This window comes from Lutjanus erythropterus, chromosome 9, assembly GCF_056507025.1.
Source record: "Lutjanus erythropterus isolate fLutEry1 chromosome 9, fLutEry1.hap2, whole genome shotgun sequence".
Classification (NCBI taxonomy): Eukaryota; Metazoa; Chordata; class Actinopteri; order Lutjaniformes; family Lutjanidae; genus Lutjanus; species Lutjanus erythropterus.
This window is the reverse complement of record NC_139325.1, coordinates 6,514,929-6,534,094: the sequence shown is the minus strand read 5'-3', so window position 1 is coordinate 6,534,094 and position 19,166 is coordinate 6,514,929. Positions and strand designations below refer to the sequence as shown.

Sequence of the window (19,166 nt, the reverse complement as noted above, 5' to 3'; positions counted from 1 at the left end):
AGCCTTTACTACAACTCATATTTCCAACATTATTTCGATCAGTTATCTTTAAATTCCAGATTTACCACTATAACGTGGCACAATAAAAGTCACTTCGATGTTCTTGCAATGTACGTACTTTTGAATGCCTGGGGACAAAAAGGCTACAGCGGGGTCAGTTATGTTGCTGGCAAGGCAACCACAAACATGCTATTTTGTCAGAGACAAATGTCTAACTAATTTTTGAGAAGTTTGCTAGTTAGTTTGTTGCAGAGACTACTTGCACCATTTGAGACTTTGATATGCTGTGTTCTGGACGAAGTCAGAGGTCATAATTTCCCTGTTTAAATTTTAACTTCATTCCAGGTGCACAGTGCCAAATGTAAAGAACTGGTGTTTCTTTGGCAAGGGGATATACAATTGAACTCTCAGTGGTGCAGCCTACTTACATTTTTATTATTCAAATGAAACACAGGCAAATATACTCCAACACTGAGTGGTGTTCCATTGTGTTCTATCCTTTTTCTAGTAGGTGGCTGAAAATTTCTGACTTCTGTGTTGTCTGGGATGCAAAATTACAGCTGTCTACAAACCATCTTTTGAGGAGTAATGTGTTGTCATGGTCACAGGTTGTCCTTTGTCATTTTTGATTGGTTTCCAAGCTTCAAGAGGGTGGGACTTTACATAACATGAGCAGGCAAGAGGACAGATCCTGTTTGAGGATGGCGTACTGCAGATGAATGTAAAGAGCAATTTTTGACTGAGACTGTGATGGACAATAAAAATGATTCCTCATTTTGGTTTAGTTTCTATCTACATCAATCTTTCAGCAGGGGCAGGGAAAAACTGATACAGTAAAGTATCACAATATTTTGCATAAAAGTAATGTATCAATCCACAGATGCCAAGTATCAACCTTTTACTATATAAATTATTAATGTGCAAATTAAACTTTTAGATGCTAGAATAATGAGATCAGTTGCTTTTTCAGTCCAGTAGATGGCACTGAGTTTTTTCCTAGTGAGGTCAGCAGGGGTCACTGTGAGGAAGAGCTAGCTGCGTGACAAACCTGTTTTGCTGCAATAAAAATGGCAAAAATGAGACAGTTACTGTCAGAATATCCAGCGTATTGCTAAATATTTAATAACACAATAATATTGTATTGAACCTTTAAGTCTTGTGATAATACAGGGTGTCCATAAAGTCTTGTTACAATTGAAAAAATTTATTACAAAAGCAAATGAATAGACAAATCTCTGGAAATTCTTACAAAATGAAAAGTAGATATTGAAGGTTTTTTTGCCTCATTTAATACACCTCTACATGGGCAGCCTTAGTTGCATGAAGCACATCAAGACGGTACTTGATTTCTTTTCTTTATCCAACACTGTCCCCGTCTCCATAAATTTCTTGTGCCATGCACGAATTGACGGACGTGATGGTGGATGTCTTCCATACTTAATCCTGTAGTTTTGCTAAGTCTGTGTATCCGATTTTGTTTCAATAAACCACAATACACCCTGTGCCTTTTCTTGAGGAGTAGCCATTTTTTAGGGGTTTATTTAACAGAACCTATTTCATCAACATGGTACCTGAAATACACAAATGCAATGTGATTAAAAACTTTGATAACCACTGAGTACATAGAACAAATCTGATTAACATATCTCACCTATTGCTTTTGTAATATTTTTTTTAAATTGTAAAGAGACTTTGTAGACACCCTGTATTATATCATGGGGCCTCTGATGATTTCCACACAAGAATGAGTTGAGCCACTATTTGCCTTCCTTTTCTTGTTGATTTTAAACAGCAGGGAATTTAGTCTAATTAATCATAAGTGTTAGCCTGTTAAGAGCTGGTACAACTGTAAGGCTTAGTGGTAATTAAACTGACCAAGCCCGTACACAGTCTACGTGGTTGTTTAGCTTAGCACAGCATCAGCTACTTTCAGTCTTTTTCACTTCCTCCAATAGAGTGCACTAAATCTTCAGTTAATCTGTTAAACACTTTTCATTCAGGTTTTCTGCTGAATGTATGCAGAAGATGAAGGAGCATATGTGCGTGGGTGGAGTGGGAGTGAGGGTGGGAGGGAGGTTTGTTGTCCGGGTGAAAGAAGGTGGGCCTGGGTTATATCAGGACCATTCTACTCAAGCGGCTTAAGCAATTGAAAGCAGGGATTTTGCACATTCACTCAGAGGGAAAGCTGATAAAGAGTCAGACAGATAGGAGGTTAAGAACTCTGTGCTCCACTCCCTTTGTGAAAGACTCAATCTGCACTCTCACTTTTCATCAAACTTTCTTTCTTTCTCACAGTCCCCGGAGTGAGCTGTCTAGTAGAGGGAGCGTGCAGGGAAAGACATGACAGCCGGCTGCAGCTCCAGTCCACTGATACTAATACTGCAATGGAGAGGGAAGGATGGGCTGGAGGGGGCCCACGCCTCCCAGGGTTCCTCCTTCACTGGAAGAAGGACAGCAGGAGATTATCTTCCCTGTTACGTGATAACAATTAATAATATGTTTATGGAGCAATGACACTATACCTACTCTTTTGTAGCACCATGATGCCTCTCTAAATATGGGTTAAATTTATATTTCCATGCAATTTTAGCCTGAAAAACACAAAATATTCTAATAATACAGTTTTTAAACTGACAGCACTAGCAGACCTCTGCACCATCACTCACTGCAAAGTGTAAAGTAAAACATTGTTTCTGCTAAACTGTCAGCATACTATTACTACATATAGTGAATGATAAGTGGGCCTTTAACACTCAACCTACAGTAGTTTGTGTTAATGTCTCAGTGCTGCTTTACACACAGTTAAGCACAATATTACAAGACAGACTATAGGATTATAAGGAACCTTCTGGCACACTCTTAATTGGTATGAATTCCATTTGAAGGACTGGCTTTTACTTTGTGTCCGTCAGTAAATACACATATGGGTGAATAAAAATATGTGGTTCCCCAAGGATCTGTTCTTGTGACCTTGTCTGTTTGATATCTACATGATCCATCTAGCTCAGATTATGAATTATGACCATAATTACATGTCAGCACACAGATTTACATGGTGATTGTCTTTAGTGCTGATAAAGAGTGATTAAAAGTTCTCATGGTACAAAAGTGGATTGTATCGTTCCTATCACATATCTACAATTAGAAGAAAAACCCACACCAGTCAGTACAATCTAAAGACCAACCTTGTCCCAATTTTAAGTTTTCACTGCATGGTGTGGTGTTGAATTCCAGTGTTTCGCAATGAAACAGGAAGCTGTTGTAACTTTTATAAGTCAATACTCAGTCATGGTTATAGCACCACAATTAGTAACAGGAAATGACATTGATGTGCTCCTCTGTGCAGGTTGACACAGTCCACCTCAAACATGGTCAGGACAGCCTTAAGATGGTGCTTTATTGTAAAGATTTTGAGTTTTCGTCAATTAGTGCAGTCCTGGCAGTGTGGCAAATGCTGGTGTTTCATCATGAAAAGTTGACTCAAAAATCTGTCCTGAATCACATGTTTGATAAGAGTCCAGCCTGAGTTCATCTACACGGAGTCATAGTCATAGCACCTCCTACTGACAAAAGGAAGTGATCATTGTGTCACAATCATAATTTAATGTACATGAAATTTTCATGGTGTGGTCTACACTTGATCTACTAGAACATAATAAAATAAAATAACTAGCAGGTGTTCTGTAACACCACCTAGCAGATGCAGGAAGTGACACTGAACTCCTTTATGCAGTGTCCAAAATGCAGAAAAATTTTAAAGACATGTCAACTGATCGGCATCCAGTAATGAGGCTGCAACTGCCACACACCCTGATGACTGCAGGGATGTGAGGTCCTGCCCTTTGTAGCTTGCTTGCTTTATGTATTGCCCTCTGTTTCATGTATAGCTTGTCTTAATATGTTTTTATATCTAACATAAGGCAATTTGAGTTGCTTATTGTGCTGTTCTGTATAGGTTTGCCTTGCCTTTGTCCTAGTATTAATTATAGTAGATCTGCTAAGAGAGCATGGATTTAAAATGGAATTTTTTAAAGTTATTTCTCAGCATGGAGCCAACTATCATCCAACATAATAATGCTTTTGTCTTATTATATTGTTTTTCTCCAACATGTTTCCAGGGTGATATGCAGTAGAACTTGCATTTATACCTCTCTGATTTTTCATCTCTTATACGTTTAGTAGACATAAACAGAAGACAACAGATCATATCTATAATTCCCAATGTGGCTGTAAATGTATTATCTCAAAAATGTAAAATACTTTCATCAAAGGTTAATTGCAGAGTGCCATCAAAACTTTAAGACTGACCCTGGTATTAGCAACAAAACAGTGAATTTAGTGTCTCTGTTAACACTTAAGACCAGACATATATTGTCCTAAAACACATTCTATTTAACCTTTTATTGGCGAGAAGTCATCTGTCAGACCTGCTGGTATCAAAGTCATCCAGCAAAGCCACCAGCGGCCCACTTTGCCCATTCATCAAACAACAACCAAGAGCAAAAATCAAAGTAGCAGGCATGAACTCAAACACATATTCATCAGTTCTGTTAGCAGTAGATTCTGCTCGCTCTGTGTTGGACCCATGACCGGCTATCAGACGCAGGTTTTCAAAGTGGAACATGTTACCAGCTCCGAGCTTCTTATCCTGTTCCACCTCAGAAACCAGAGCAGAAAAGAGGGGCGACCCACTCAGAGGAGCGAGCCGACCCAAACAGAGCCTGGTTGGGGCTGACTGTCATGTACCCAAGGTAACGTCATGACCAAACAGCACATCCCACAGTTTTCTGGGGGGCGGGGCAAGCCGCCTGGCAGGGGAGCCTCTCTACATTGCAGACTAGCACGGTGCCATGCAGACACTGTGTGTTCGTCCAGTCTAACCCCACAGCTTTCTGGCCCTCAGCCACATCTTCTCAACTGGTCGACCCTACACCTCTCCTCTCCTGGCTTCTCAAAGAAACAAACTACTCTGGACTGCATCTAGTCACTAAAACACATTTAAATAAATCTTAAACAGTTCCTTATTAGTTATTAACCTGTTTAAAGCTCAATAGAATCGTTTGGACCTTTGTTTTCTTGAGGCGAGAAAACTCAAACCAGTCATCGTAGCTTGACCTGAAATGATTTAAATAATATCTGCGTCTTTGGAGTCAAATAAATGAAATTCTGTGAAAAAACTTAGTTGCTAATTTAGGAATATTAGTAAGCATGCAGTATAAGTTAGCATGCAACCAGCCAACAAGGGATAAGCTATCAGCTACTAAATCCTTGGATAGACTGAGATGTATGTTGACTTAAAGGGTCACTTCATCCAAAAAACGTATTTCCTCACTCACCTCCAGTGGCATCTAGTCAGGCACAGTTTTGCTTTTATATGTCTAAGTTTTCAAGATATCCATCTCTAAGCTTTCACCCTCCACCTAAACAATGAAATGAAATACAGTGTGTTTGGTGGATTAGCCCAAGTACTAGGAAAACTGTTTCTGGAAGTAAATGTTGCTGGTGATTTGTTTAAAATATCTATCTAGAGAACCAAAAAAACAGCCAAAACATTGGAATTTTCTAAGCAAGTGAAACTGTACTTGAGAAATAGATGTAAAATAAAACCACTAATTAGTACATATACAACATTAAAAAACTTAAAGATTTGAAGTGATTTAAAGTGTTCTCAAATCTCAATCTCAATTCTTTCTCAAGTTCAAAAACTCTCAACATCCAGGTATAAGCTTTCTTTGGTGCTTTCAATCAAATTTCATGGTATTCCTCAAAAATCTTGGAACCCACTATCATCTGATGATGATTTATCCTCTGAGGGGGCAACAGCCAATTTGGGGATTCTGGTGTAGCCAGCAGATATCCAGATAACAGATATCCAGGCCAAGACTTTGTCTTCCATAAGCCAGTAGTTGTTTACAGTCCAATTAGCAATTTGAGACACAACAGTGGAGTTGATGTTGAGAGACGACGCCTAGGACTGGATTTTTTAAAAGGCTAATAACAAGCTAGTTGCATTTTGGCCAATGCGTTCTGCCTCTTTTGCCTCAATGTGCTGGTCAGTACTAGTCAGACTACAAATGGACTACAAATGAAAACCAGAAGACTTAACTCATTGTCACTAGAAAACAAGCTTTGTAATCTCAAGATAACAAAAGACTAAACACTTCTTCTTGAGATAACATCGTTAAAAATATTTGCAAGTACGACCGTTAAATTCCTCTTTTCAGAGACAGATATCCAAAACCGTCTGCATGGCTAGATACCACTGGAGGTAAGGGAGGTTTCTCATTATTTCTTGCAGTTTGGGTGAACTGACCCTTTAAAGCAGCTTTGATCGTAGCAGCTAGGTCTTTGTGCTCCATTGCATGGTTCAGATGCAAGGACATATACAGACATACAGTATATATCATGCTGTCCAGGCCCTAAATCATCACTACCTGTTGTAAATATGTTGCATTGTCAGTTATTACTGTGCAGCCGGTTCTCATTCACAAAGTGTCAAATACAGCAGCTTGGTCAGTTCCCCTGTGCTTCAAACTGTGATGCTGTAGGTACCCCTGTAGTGTCATTTCTAGCGTTATGTTTTGATGTGTACTTTTCAAGGGGTAAAACACTGACATGGAAACTGCATAGCAGCTATTACTGTACTCTTATTACTGGGATGTATTTCACATTGTACAGAGGTATTTTACATGGAAAACTAGATTCCCACCTCATGTATTACCACCATTATCCAGCAAAATTTGTGGACTTGTGTGTTACATAAATTATGTACATGAGCTACATCATGTAAGTCAAGTTACATGTTACAAAATGTACATAAGTAACAATACAATACATAAGGTATTTTATGTATCATAATGTAGTTATGTTAACACGGAATGTATCTTTACTTTTGTAACATACTTATTTTAACCCAAACCTTCTTTCCTAAATGTACTTTTTATGCATCAAGGCCTTTACACATCAACAGTGACACAAATAAACAATGCGAAACTGAGAATATTTCACAGACGTTGTCTCTGTAGCTGTCTCCCTGTTTTATAATGTAGTTTGGCGAAACTTGTGAAACGCCATGTTCATATTGGAAGCAAAACTTCACAAAAATTGATTGCAGTGCGAAAAAATGAAAGCCGCAATGTCGCTCAGCTAATGCGGGAACTGATGCGATTAGATACATACAGGTCGGAAAAATATTATCAACATGCAAATAATTTGCACTAATCTATCCTTGCAGTGCTAACTTGACGTCGAAGCCCTGCATGTGCAAAACTGATGCTAGAGAGATACCTCATAATTTGCAGGACCACTGACCAAGCTGCTGTATTTGACAAGTTGGGAGCAAGAACATGTTGCCTTGGAAGAAATGCTCATTTAAATATGCAACATATCTCCCATTGTGACATGCATTATAAACGATATAGGCCACAAAACTATTGACGTGATAACATTCCATTTTCTGTTAAATGCTTTTTTTTTATTATTATTTTCAGTCTAAAAATGCCAACTAGTTGAGAAGATATGGCATTGGTTTGGCAGAAGGAGACAAAACCAAACAGGCAGGGTAAAGCTGCTGACTTCACATTCACATTCAGTCGCACTCATTTGATCCATCTCAAGTATTCTGGGTGGGCACACTTACCTGTTCGGACGGCTGCGGAGAGGTGGGTGGAAAGAGAGGGGAGGGGAGGGGAGGGGAGGGGAGGGGGGAGCATGCAGGAGCACCGCCCTCATTCATCGATCACATCATCACTCAAAATCCCACTCAGTCCAATCCTGCTGGACTCTACTACCGGTGTAGCATCTAGCATCATGCACAGAGGCCCCCATGCATGGTCACGGGCCTGGTCAAAGAGCAAGGTTGACCCCCAGCAAAAAAGTGGGACTTGTGCTTAGAAAAAGAGGGGGCAGGCAGAGGCGTCTACCTTGCTGCATGAGAGCTCCAACTCCGAACCAGAAACTATTTAGCAGGGTGAAATTGTTTTCCACTACATCCGAGTCAGGGTTGCAAGGGTGGGGGTTATACCACTCGTAGGGACTAAACCTGTGACAGTTAACAGAGAACACACACACACACACATATATATGTTTACTGCAGTTGCATAAAGACACAAGAGTATACAATAAAAGAGACCAAGAGTGGCCCTCCTACCTGGGGAGACAGGGGAGAGAAAACAAAGATTAGTTAGTCCAGAGATGAGACACTGTAGATCATGCCTGAGAACACTTCAGTAAGCACTGCTATGTCTTCATATACATACCTCACATTGCTATGCTGTTAATTGGATTAGTAAATTAAGAGTTTATTACATGAATTACTGTAAGATGTTGATTTGAATGATCCATTAGTCTAAATAAAGCCTCTAAAAGGGATCTGGATCCCTCTCGTGTGTTTTTACATTCTGATAACATACAATACTTGGGGGAAGTGGGCTTGAATTAACACCACTCATATTCCAAAAGTGACTCCTCGCGTAGGAGTGCTCATATCAAAGGCAATTCCCTCAGTAATTTAATCGATGGGGTCTGAAAATAACTCCATTGTCAGCCGAGAAAAAGAACTAATAATCCTTATAATCTTGGAGGAGCATTAATATTCAGCAGATCAAACGGTTCATTCCCATCATGCCCACGCCGGGGCCCCGGCACTCCCCCTCACTCGACGCACTCCTCAAGCAGAGAGATTTCTCATTTATTCATATTAAATAAAAGTGACATTACATTAGTAAAGGTTGATTGGTCTACAATTAAGCATCCTGACCTGATTTGGTTTGTGCCGGAGTGGAGGGGGGAACCAGGGCCTTATCTTGACTCAAGCTGTTTAACACACACAAGGGTTTGACTAATCAAATTGCAATGCATAATGTAGGCTTGTCTCAGTGTGGGCCTTTTGACTGCGCTGGAAGTCAGAAATGATCACCTCGAGTAGACGGAACATCTGCATGGAGGATAATGCAGATGGAGCTGCCATCCATCGTCCTCTGGGTAGAATACAGTAGTACTGGCTTGAATACTGCAATACTCTACTCTATATGAAGATGTATGGCTGTATCGATAAAGTGACAGCATCATAACCGTACCCTGTCATTGACTAATGGGCTTTGCCATTATAATGTGGTTAGCGGTGGCGTTCCTTTTCACCCCTACAACACTCGGGAGGATATTGTGCAGTGTAGCTCAAGGACCTCTGAACGTCCCCCTTTATTTCTGCTTTAAGAGAATCCTTGGCCTTAAATCAATCCGTCTGCTCACTCAATTTGCCCCAGATTTGCTTGCTTGTCAATTTGCAATGCCAAATTGAGTTCAACTGAACTGCGACCTTGCCGCGGCGCGTGTGACTTATGTGACCCAATCACTTGCGCAGAGGTCTCTGAGTGTGTTTCCTCCGATCATGTCGTGAAAAGCCAATTACTGCTCGCCATGAACATGGATGAGCGAAGTTGTCAGCGCCGTGCTGGATAATGGGAGTGGCTGGCTGGACTGCTGCTGTTGCTGCTGCTGCTGGTGGTGGCAGTGGTTGGGTCAGGGAATTCTAAACCAATGCCGTTTACAGGAGACAACACAGCTTAGCTGCTTGGCCCATTCGCTGTCATTTTGATCCAATTACACTGCCCTTACATTATCTCAGGTCATCTGTGCTGCAGAGGGAGAAACTTTGAGCAAGGTCAGTGCAGAGATAAGCGCGGACGAAAAAAAAAGCGAGGAATCCACCAGCAGCGCCGAAACAATGCAGGGCTTTTATCTTCCTGCCGGGGCAGGGTCATCCTGCAGAAAACTCCAGCGATGATACGCATGATAACGCCAATGTCAGGGGAGATGAGTCAACAGAGTTATCCAGAGTGGTCCTGTTTCTCCGTCACAGGATGATAGACTTTAGGAGCTTTTTACCATTGTTGTTATACATTTTGCAGTCTGCAGTAAAGCAGCAGAACAGTACATCTTTCTGCCACCGTTTTCCAAAGCACGTTGTAGTATCTTTTATGTCCAGCAAGTTGGACCACTGTATGTACTTTGAACAGCTCATTCAGAACAAAGAAAAGAAAGAAAGAAAAACACCAATTCTCAGGTCTCTGGCTTTCAGTGTGTTGTAGAACAGAGAATTACTGCTGCATGTAAAGTAAAATAAAATACCACCCATTCTTGGGAACTGGGACAAATCATGTCCTTCCTAAAAATCTTTAAACATTAATATCAACACTCTAATTTAAATTTTGTGGTGAATTTTTTTTCTTGAAGAATTCATATATATGGCATATATGTAACAATAGCTACTGATAACATAGGTATTAAAATGTTCTGTTCTTATAATGATTTTTGTCTGAAAATCATTTTTTAATGAAAATGTTGTGTCCTAGATTTACATCACCTAAGATTTTTACAATAACATGATTTACTCAGGCATAAAAAGGGTCAGCTATACCCTAAGGACCCCTGTCTCACTTCCTGCTCAAACACTGGTAAACTTTCTATTTTTAAGACAAATTCAATAATATTTCATCAGATGTGTCTCAACCATAACATGTCAACTCTGTAGTCCTTCTAAATCAAAGATAAATAAGAATTGTGGTTTAAAAATGTGTATTTTGATTAACATTAAGAGAACTCTGAGACACTTGGCTGCTCACGACAACTATGCTGTGAAATGAAAAAATGCAATGTTTTTTTTTAAGACTCATAATACGTCAACTCCGTCAGATTTCCCATCTGACGAAGTTGACGTCTACATTTAATAAAAAACCAAATCACTAGGAGATTGGCCTGGTACAAGGTTAATATATTTTCCCAGCATAACTGAAGTGAAGAGTCAGAATCAAAACCCATACAGTTTTGTCCCAATTCTCAAAAATGAGTGTCTTATATGAACCATCCATGCCCCTGCAGTAATGAAGTAGCAGTTTGCAACATTTACAGACTCCAAATTAAATGTAAAGAAGCAGAATTTAGTTGCTGTTCACCACAGAGCTGGGATTAACTTCTCACAAGATGTGAGATTTACCAACTAAGATTACCTTTAAATCCAAAATGAAAACATTTTTGTCGTTCAATTACATGTTTACCCATCTAGGATTTACTTTTTTGTAGATTTCTTTTTCATATAAAAGTGCCCTGCCCTTTTAATTTGTGTTTGCTATATTTATTTGCCTCCCTTTCCTGCACTTCTTTTGTATATAAAACTTGCTATACAAACGTATTGTGCCTTGCTTTTAACCACAGGAAACCGTACATTAATATCAAGCGGAGGAGAGTTGAAGCTTGCCATAACAAGATAAACCTGCAAAACAGACACGATGCTCACTATAAAGAATTACCCATCTTAACCTTTCTCATGTCTCTGCATGCCGATTTCCTTCACAAAAAAGGTAGAAAATGATTTGCTGCCTGAAAGGTTGGCAGAACACATTCAAAAACATTATGATGTGCCTTGGAAAATGTTCAACATTAATAAAGAAAACAGTGCAGGCTAAATAATTTGCTGTATATTGGCATAACATTAGCAACATGCTTTACAGTTCAACCCATATGTACAACAGTCACTGTAATGGTGTATCTCTGTTGTCCATCAGGCATCAGGCAACACTATCTTTTTATTAAATATCAGATATCATGCAGTCATCATCATCTGTTTCTAAGGTAACACAGCTTTATACCTGACAAGTTTGAAAAAACTGACATATTTTATTATTATTTAATTTGCACAGACTATTATTTTTTAGATCATTTGACTTTAAATTATGTTGCAATGTACTTAAAATTAGGACAGATTATATTTAGAAGTTTAATTAAACCTCAGTTTAGTTTACTCAACTATTAAACGTACTAAACATTAAATTTAATTATGTAGCACCAAACCTTTAACTTCCAATTTAAAATGTGATCCAGTAATATCATTAAACTGACAACTGAGGAGCGTTAACTTTGAACATGGCCTTTTAGATGGATTTAGATGGACTGAGCAAATAATCAAGTTACTTGAAGAAAGCTGAGGGACAAATTCTGCCCAAATTATTTTTAAGATGTGCTGTTGTCCATTTTTAATAATCTTCTCTTTGGCCATATTGCTCCATTAATTCAGCCAACAACTTTTTAGAGAGAAACTAGTTTCTATGTCAAGCCAGAGTAGGCTAACTAGGCTAACTAACTTTGTAGCTAGCAAACAATGTAATTTCCTAAGTTTTTATATAGCTAACAGAGAATGTAACTTTTTTTTTTTTTTACTTTTTATCTAGCTAGAAAACAATCATGTTTTGTTATCTACCTGACAAAAAAAATATATCGCTTTGTAGACTTTTTAGCTAGCTAGCAAACATTGTAATGGTTACCTAACTTCTTTATCTGGCTAGCAAAGAATATAACAGTTTGCTAACTTTTTAGCTAATAAACTATGTAACATTTTGTTAACTTAATCTAGCTAGAAAACATTGTGACATTTTCTTAACCTTTTAGCTAGCTAGCAAACAATGTACTTTTTGTTAATGTTTTATCTAACTAGCAAACAAGGAAATGATTCGTTAACTTTGTATCTAGCAAACAAACACTTTGTTAAGGAATATCAAGCAGGGTTTATGTATTATTTATGTTAATTTGGATAAATAAGCATCTTCATATTGATTAAACTCTATTTCATTTCTGTTTACATCAATAAACTTGGATTTACTAAACAGAGATTTGTTTTTGATTGTTCTACAGAACTCTGCTTAATTTTAAATCTGAATTTATTCATTCATTTCACTAAATTCTGATTAGAACTAATCCTATATTAAATGAATCTTTGTTACTGCAACCCAGTCTAGTCTTTTAGGAAGCTGTATTTCTTCTAAGGGCTAATTCAATTATATTTGTTAACCTTCTCTTTTCTCATTAAGACTCAATACCCACGTTGTGTTTTCAGAATCTAGATTACAAGAGGAAGATTATATCTGAACATCCAAATTAGATGACAGCGTGGGATTCAAAGGAGAATTTCAACCACGCGATGCGGGCTGTGCCTTTAATATGAGCACGTACTTAACCAAAGGCTTTTCATTCAAAGACCGGGGACAGACAGATTACACTTTGATGTGAGGGAAGAAAGACTGTGCACACAGAAATATTCTAATTTTGAGCGAGACAGGCGAGAATTAGATGTCAATATCATGAGTCATAATTATTTAGAGGAAGACAAAGAATATTCTGCACAAAACGTTATGATAAATTACTGCCACTAAGCTTTACCTCTGCTTCTTATCTCAAGGAAATTCACTTGATGTGTAGGATGTGGAGAATTTGATTCGCAAAAGTGTAACAAGGTGATAATGCACAGGCTTTAGCAGAGGTGTGATGTACTATAGAGGTTGTTTTTATTTCAGCTGTTTCATCAGCTGTGCCAGGAGCAGCAACAGTGCTATTGATGTCATTAGAGGGAACATAAAAGCAAAAACAACGGGTAACATTAACATCAGTAACTGGAGATACCAGGGCAGGTGGCAGTACAACAGAGTAATCATGTGGTTTTAGCTGTGTGCCCATGTGGTATAGGCCTACACATGGCAAAGAGAAGCTGCTCTATCTCTAGCACTGTGTGCGTCAGTCCTAGTATTCAGTCTCTGTCAGTCTCCCACTCATCCAAACAGTCAGTCACACAGTACAGCACAAACACAAGCATACAGAGATAAAATGTGTAATGTGTACACACACATATATAAACAGTATATAAATGCACAGTGGAACTAAACCTCGTGTTATTAGGTCTCGCCTGTCAAATGTACTGTATGTGCTCGACAGTTTGATCTCACAAACGTTTGTGAAATGAGAGTGATTTCTTAACATACAAATGACGTAAGTGAACAGAAGGTAGAAGAAATGTATCTCTGCACCATGAAAGGATTAATTTGATAGAAACCTGTGTGGAATAAGCAGATATTTTCTTTTTTTTTTTTAGTAAAATGATAGCGCCTGCTGTTTTATACTAATACCTAAAAACTTCACATTTAACTGAGAGGCAACCCTGGGTCAGTAGACAGAATAGTGTTTTCATCCAAAAGTATTCCAAATTTTAACAGAATTTTGATTAAATTGGCAAAATAAAATATGAATTAATGCTTGTTTCCGTCCACTACCATTATGCGTTCATTAGTAGATGGTTCATTGAGGTAAGCAGTAGGTGGCGCCAATTCTTCAGTTGGAAAACTACCACAAAATTGCAGAAGAAGAGGGCGCAACAAGATGATGTCATTAAAAGAGTTTTTCTAACTTCAAACAGTGAATAACAATGTAGTAAAGGATGGTCAGACATTTTTGTTAATTTCATGTATTCATGTGAGGAAGGTTTCGTCAGATCTGTGTGGAGCGATCATTTTTTAGAGCCGTGCAAAGGCGAATATTTTTCATGCCATAGCTGGTGGGGACAATAAAGGGAATGATAGAGACACAGTGTCCCCATAAACATTGTAAAAGCCGTCAGCCTCCTGCCCGAGGTGCACGTTACGAAAGGAGATGAAGGGACGCTGTGCTGCTGCCAGAGGAGTGCAAACTGAGATTACAGCATGCATTGCAATAAATTATAAAATAATAGATTGGTCTGTATTTCTTACTTTCCCCGATGGTCTGAATAACTCACTACATTTATTGCTTGTTGTTTAATTCATATATTAAATATTTTGGCAGCAAAAAGAGTCCCAATAGGTAGGTGATGGACCAAACCAATGTAAGTAATAATGAAAGGAAGCACACAATCTTTCAAAATTTGGGTCTATGATTAACACAGGTGCTTTGTAACAATACTGAATCTCATTAACACTGACCAGTCACTCATTAACAACACGGATTATTAATCTCATATTTCTTATATTTATTACACTTTTTAGAAAAAAGCAAAAATCACCTCAAGTGACTGTAAAACCTTACTTTTTTATTTTTATTTCAATCCTTTCAAAATGTGTATAAAAGTTTGTTGATGGAAGACAGCTGGTGTCCACAGCTAGAAAACTTGACAAGTGTGAGGTGGGGTGGTTGAAGAACAAAGCCTGTGACTTTGACAACAGTAAGTGTTGCAACATTGCTTCTTCTTTTAATCCTAACATTGATAGTTCGGTAACCTGAGTGAGGCTCCACAGCATACTAACCTAAAGCCTGACAGTGTCTTAAAACAGGCTGTTCTCATCAGAAAAATGTCTGTATAGGTCGTCTGTGCAAGCAGCTTCTTACAACCCATATTTACGTTAAAGAGGTGGCCATTGTAATTATCACAGAGCAGTACAAAGAGCGAGGAAGTACACATGTCCTGTTCAAACCACAATCGTTTTCTAAACCTAACCAAGTAGTTTTGGTGCCTGAATTAACCAAGCAGTTTTGTTTCATAAGGCTAACCAAACTGCAACCGTTTGACAATATTAATCATGTTTTTAACATCAGACTTACATCATGTGACTTACGTAATGTACTTAAAGTCCGATAGGCCCATTGCTATCAGTGTAGTCTATTGTTTAGATATGAAAAGGTGTCATATTATAAATATGTAAAGATGCTCTTGTCACGAAATTCTGACATGGTGGAGGGATGTAATCTTGCCATCTTTCTGTTCACTATACGTAATCTGCCTTTGAGGCTTCTCATTTCACGAAATTTTGTGAGACTGTTGTGTGCTACACTCTACAGCAAAATCATGCAACTGTAGCCCAGCATGCATTTGTGTATACAGGAGAAAAGAAGGAATAAAGTGAGGGGGAAATTTATACACTTACCCAAACACGTACTTATTGTGATATTAAATACAGATAGGTGCATATTCTGAGCCAACTTAGATGACAGTTGCCGCTTTTTATTCTCTTGTGTGATCATATCGCCAGTAACATCGGAAAAACACATGTGTGTTAACAGTAAAACTGTCGGGTCACGGCCACAAGAGAGCCGATGTCTCCCAAAAGTTTTAGAGTTAACATGTACTTTTCTTTCTCTTTTTTTCTTCACCGTGCTTCAAACGGAAGAGCCACTGGATCAGACGAGGAAGTCTTCGAAAAAGCATTGGCCTAGTTTCACCAACTGATAGGATTTGTCTGAGCAAAGACACTAAAAGGAGAGACAACCGCAGATAATGTGTTTCTCTCATTCCACCTGCTGAAGCATTCCTGATGTTGGCTGAATCACCTGACTAAACCGTAGAGTAGATGGACACAAATCTGTTATAGGTACAACACCAGCCAACCAACCAATCTGTGCAAGGTTGGTTAGGGTTAGGGTTGGGTCACAAAGTCTCAGCAGAATGATCCCAACAGAGCAAAGAAGTAAAAGTGCTTCCAAACACTTTTCTGATTTATAGAACCAGGTGTAATGACTTCATTTATTTTATGGCTTCCTACTATAAATCAGTACAATGCTCTACTCATAGTTGTGTAACACAGAGAACACTTAACATAGCCCCTGTGTACTCTATGCTTTCAATAAATTGCATCACCAACACCATTAGTACAGCTTCAAATGAGCTCTAGAACCTTGTATGTCATCAGGAGTATTTGCAACAAGCTTGTTTAGAGCAATGTACGGCACTCCCTCCTTGGGTTCAGTTTCTTTGAACAGGTCCAGTGCCATTTGAATTTGGGTGGCACATATTAACTGCAGTGAACAGATGATCACAAGCAAATAACACAATACAGACTTGCTTGTATCTGTTATAGGTACAACACCTACCCACCTACCAGTCTATGCAAGGTTTTCTTACAGTCTGGGTACAGTCGGGTTAGGTCACATTAAGTGACACCAACAGAGCAAAGAAGTAGAAGCTCATACAAAAGCCTAATGTGAATGTTTCTGATTCATATGAACAGTTCTAATGAGTTTCTTTACTCTACCATTCATCACTTTCCATCACCAACACCTTTACTACAACTCCAAATGAGTTCTAAAACCTTGTACATCTTCGGAAATGTTTGCAACAAGCATATTTAGAGCGATGTACTTAAACTCTGCGGCACTCCCTGCTTGCGTTGAGTTTCTTTGAACAAGTCTAATGCCATTTGAACTTGGGTGGCACAGATAAACTGCAGAGAGAGACCTGAAATTGCAGGTCATAGCCCCACTTATAAGAGAACTTTGCTGCAGAAGTGAGAAAGTAATCCAAAGCAACTACAGAAAATAACCTTATAGGTAAGGTTTTAAGGGAAAAAAAACAAAAAAACAGATGTTTACGTCTGATAGCAGACAGTTCTTTATGCTTTAAAAGCCTAGCATAGCAAAGTAGTCTAGACAGATAGATTTGGGGATATCTTGATGGATTCTCAGCTGCAGTGAACACCAGAGTATATAGATAAGTTTGTTATCCTTAGCAAAGGTTACAAGGAATAACATCAGATTGGACACTGGAAACTCTAATAAACCAGCTACTTGTAAGTCCACATGACTTTTGTTTTTGCCAGTAATTGGAGACAGGCCCAAAACAAGCAGAAAAACAACGATAGACTACATCTCTGAGTCATCGATGATGTTTGAAGCAAGGTGGAGGAAACGAGAGAAAAAGAAAAGACAGCATGAACTCTGAGACACTGGGGACAGTGAGGGAGAGGTGGGAGAGGGGCAGCAGTGTTCACATCGAGCTCAACACATCCCACACACACACTTGCGCGCACATATCTATATGAGTGCACAACCTTTCTGCCACTCTCTCAGACACAAACACACAACCCTCAAACGGCTGCAACTTCTCTGTCTAAGTTCTGTGTTCCTGTATACAGTATGCCTGTTTCTCCTGTGGTTTTATTTACTGATACCAATGTGAGCAGAAGCAGGCCCGGAGTAACCTAGCAGCCTTGCCAAGTGCCAATCTGAAACAAGAAGTGAAAAATGAGTTCTTTATCAGTGTCTAATGGTGGAAAAGGCAAATTTCCATGTGATCCTTCATGGTTAAACTGCTTTAAACATGTTACACAGCATTGACGTTGAGTCTGAGCTTTGTTAGAGGACCACTGATTAGTGTCGGCATTGTCACTGAGTGGTAAGCTTTTACTATGTTCGAGTCAGTGTGCTCAGGACGCAGATCCTGTAATTACAGAGATTAGCCTGTTGTTAGTCGGATGGGCGAGGCTGAGCGATGGCAGCTAAGCATGTGTCTGACTGTGTATGAAGCTGTGATCACTGGAAGTGACATGTTACCTGGCTATGACAAACAGCACACAACTGACACCCAAGTAAGCCAGCAGAATATACATCCAGATATCGGGCGAGAGGGGGTTGAGGAAGGAGAAGACCCCAGGGTTGGTCCCGTTGGGCTTGCGGTACAGTATACTTATACCCAGCGTCATGAAGGGCTTGGAGAAGTCGATAACCTTCTCGCGCACGTATGTGATGGCGAGGGGAGCCACTGCCAGATCAGCTCTCTGTCAACAGCAAACATAAAAGGGAAGAGAGATAGGCCGTAAGTCACGGGCACAGGAAGCATTTAGAGGCAATCAAATTAAGAAAACAGGGTCTTTACACACTACAGAGTCTGTCCCAAGGCACTTAGCAAGAAATTTAAAGCCCTCTTTCTCTTTCCACCCATCAAATATACTCCAGCTACTAAACTCACCTTTCTCTCTTTGGGACCTAAATCAAGACATTCATTTATTTTCTTTACCCACTTTCTCCTTTTGTTAGGATGGTTGGGAGCTGTAGCCTATCATAGGACTATAGTTAATATGGTGTACTAAGAGGTACAGAGACATATAGGACAGCTTGTCAGTCAACAATATACTATTAGTTTTGCTTTCTTTCTGTGGTCGAGCTAATATGATTAGACTGTCCAGTTCTTGCTGCCAACACTTCAGAAACATATCAGCTTGGTCAGTGCCCCCATGTTTCACATTATGACACTATAGGTACTCCTCTAGAGTGTCTGATGTGCTGTTGAAGTGAGGTGGCATGGTTTAAAGAGCAAGAAAGTCCATACATGAAGGAGGTGGGGTGAATGTGGTGAAACCAAAAGTCGGCATTGATTTCTTTGTAACTACATAATATCTGTACTTATTGAGGTTCTTATTTTAACTATAACTGTGATCTTTTCCTGAACTCAGTGCTGGTCAAGTTAGCAATTACAAATATGCAACATGCTGGAAGACATAAAATAAAGGCACAAAAACCACTTCAGCAGGTTAAAGAAAACATAATGTGCATTAAAATAAATATTTTAGTTAAGCAAGTTATTGTACATAATATAAGTTACA

At 39.0% G+C, this 19,166-nt stretch overlaps 1 protein-coding gene across 3 annotated transcripts in view; it reads right to left on the bottom strand.

Annotated features, from left to right (window-relative positions):
- The window catches only part of LOC146321001 (glutamate receptor ionotropic, kainate 2), a 371,281-nt gene that overhangs the window by 74,317 nt on the left and 277,798 nt on the right, over positions 1–19,166 (bottom strand). For all 3 annotated transcript variants that reach the window (XM_084725990.1, XM_084725988.1, XM_084725989.1), the window contains exons 12-13: positions 18,118–18,341; positions 7,923–8,041 (exon numbers count right to left, since the gene is read on the bottom strand). In XM_084725990.1, coding sequence (XP_084582116.1) covers positions 7,923–8,041; positions 18,118–18,341 — 343 coding nt within the window. The remainder of the gene's footprint in view (positions 1–7,922; positions 8,042–18,117; positions 18,342–19,166) is intronic.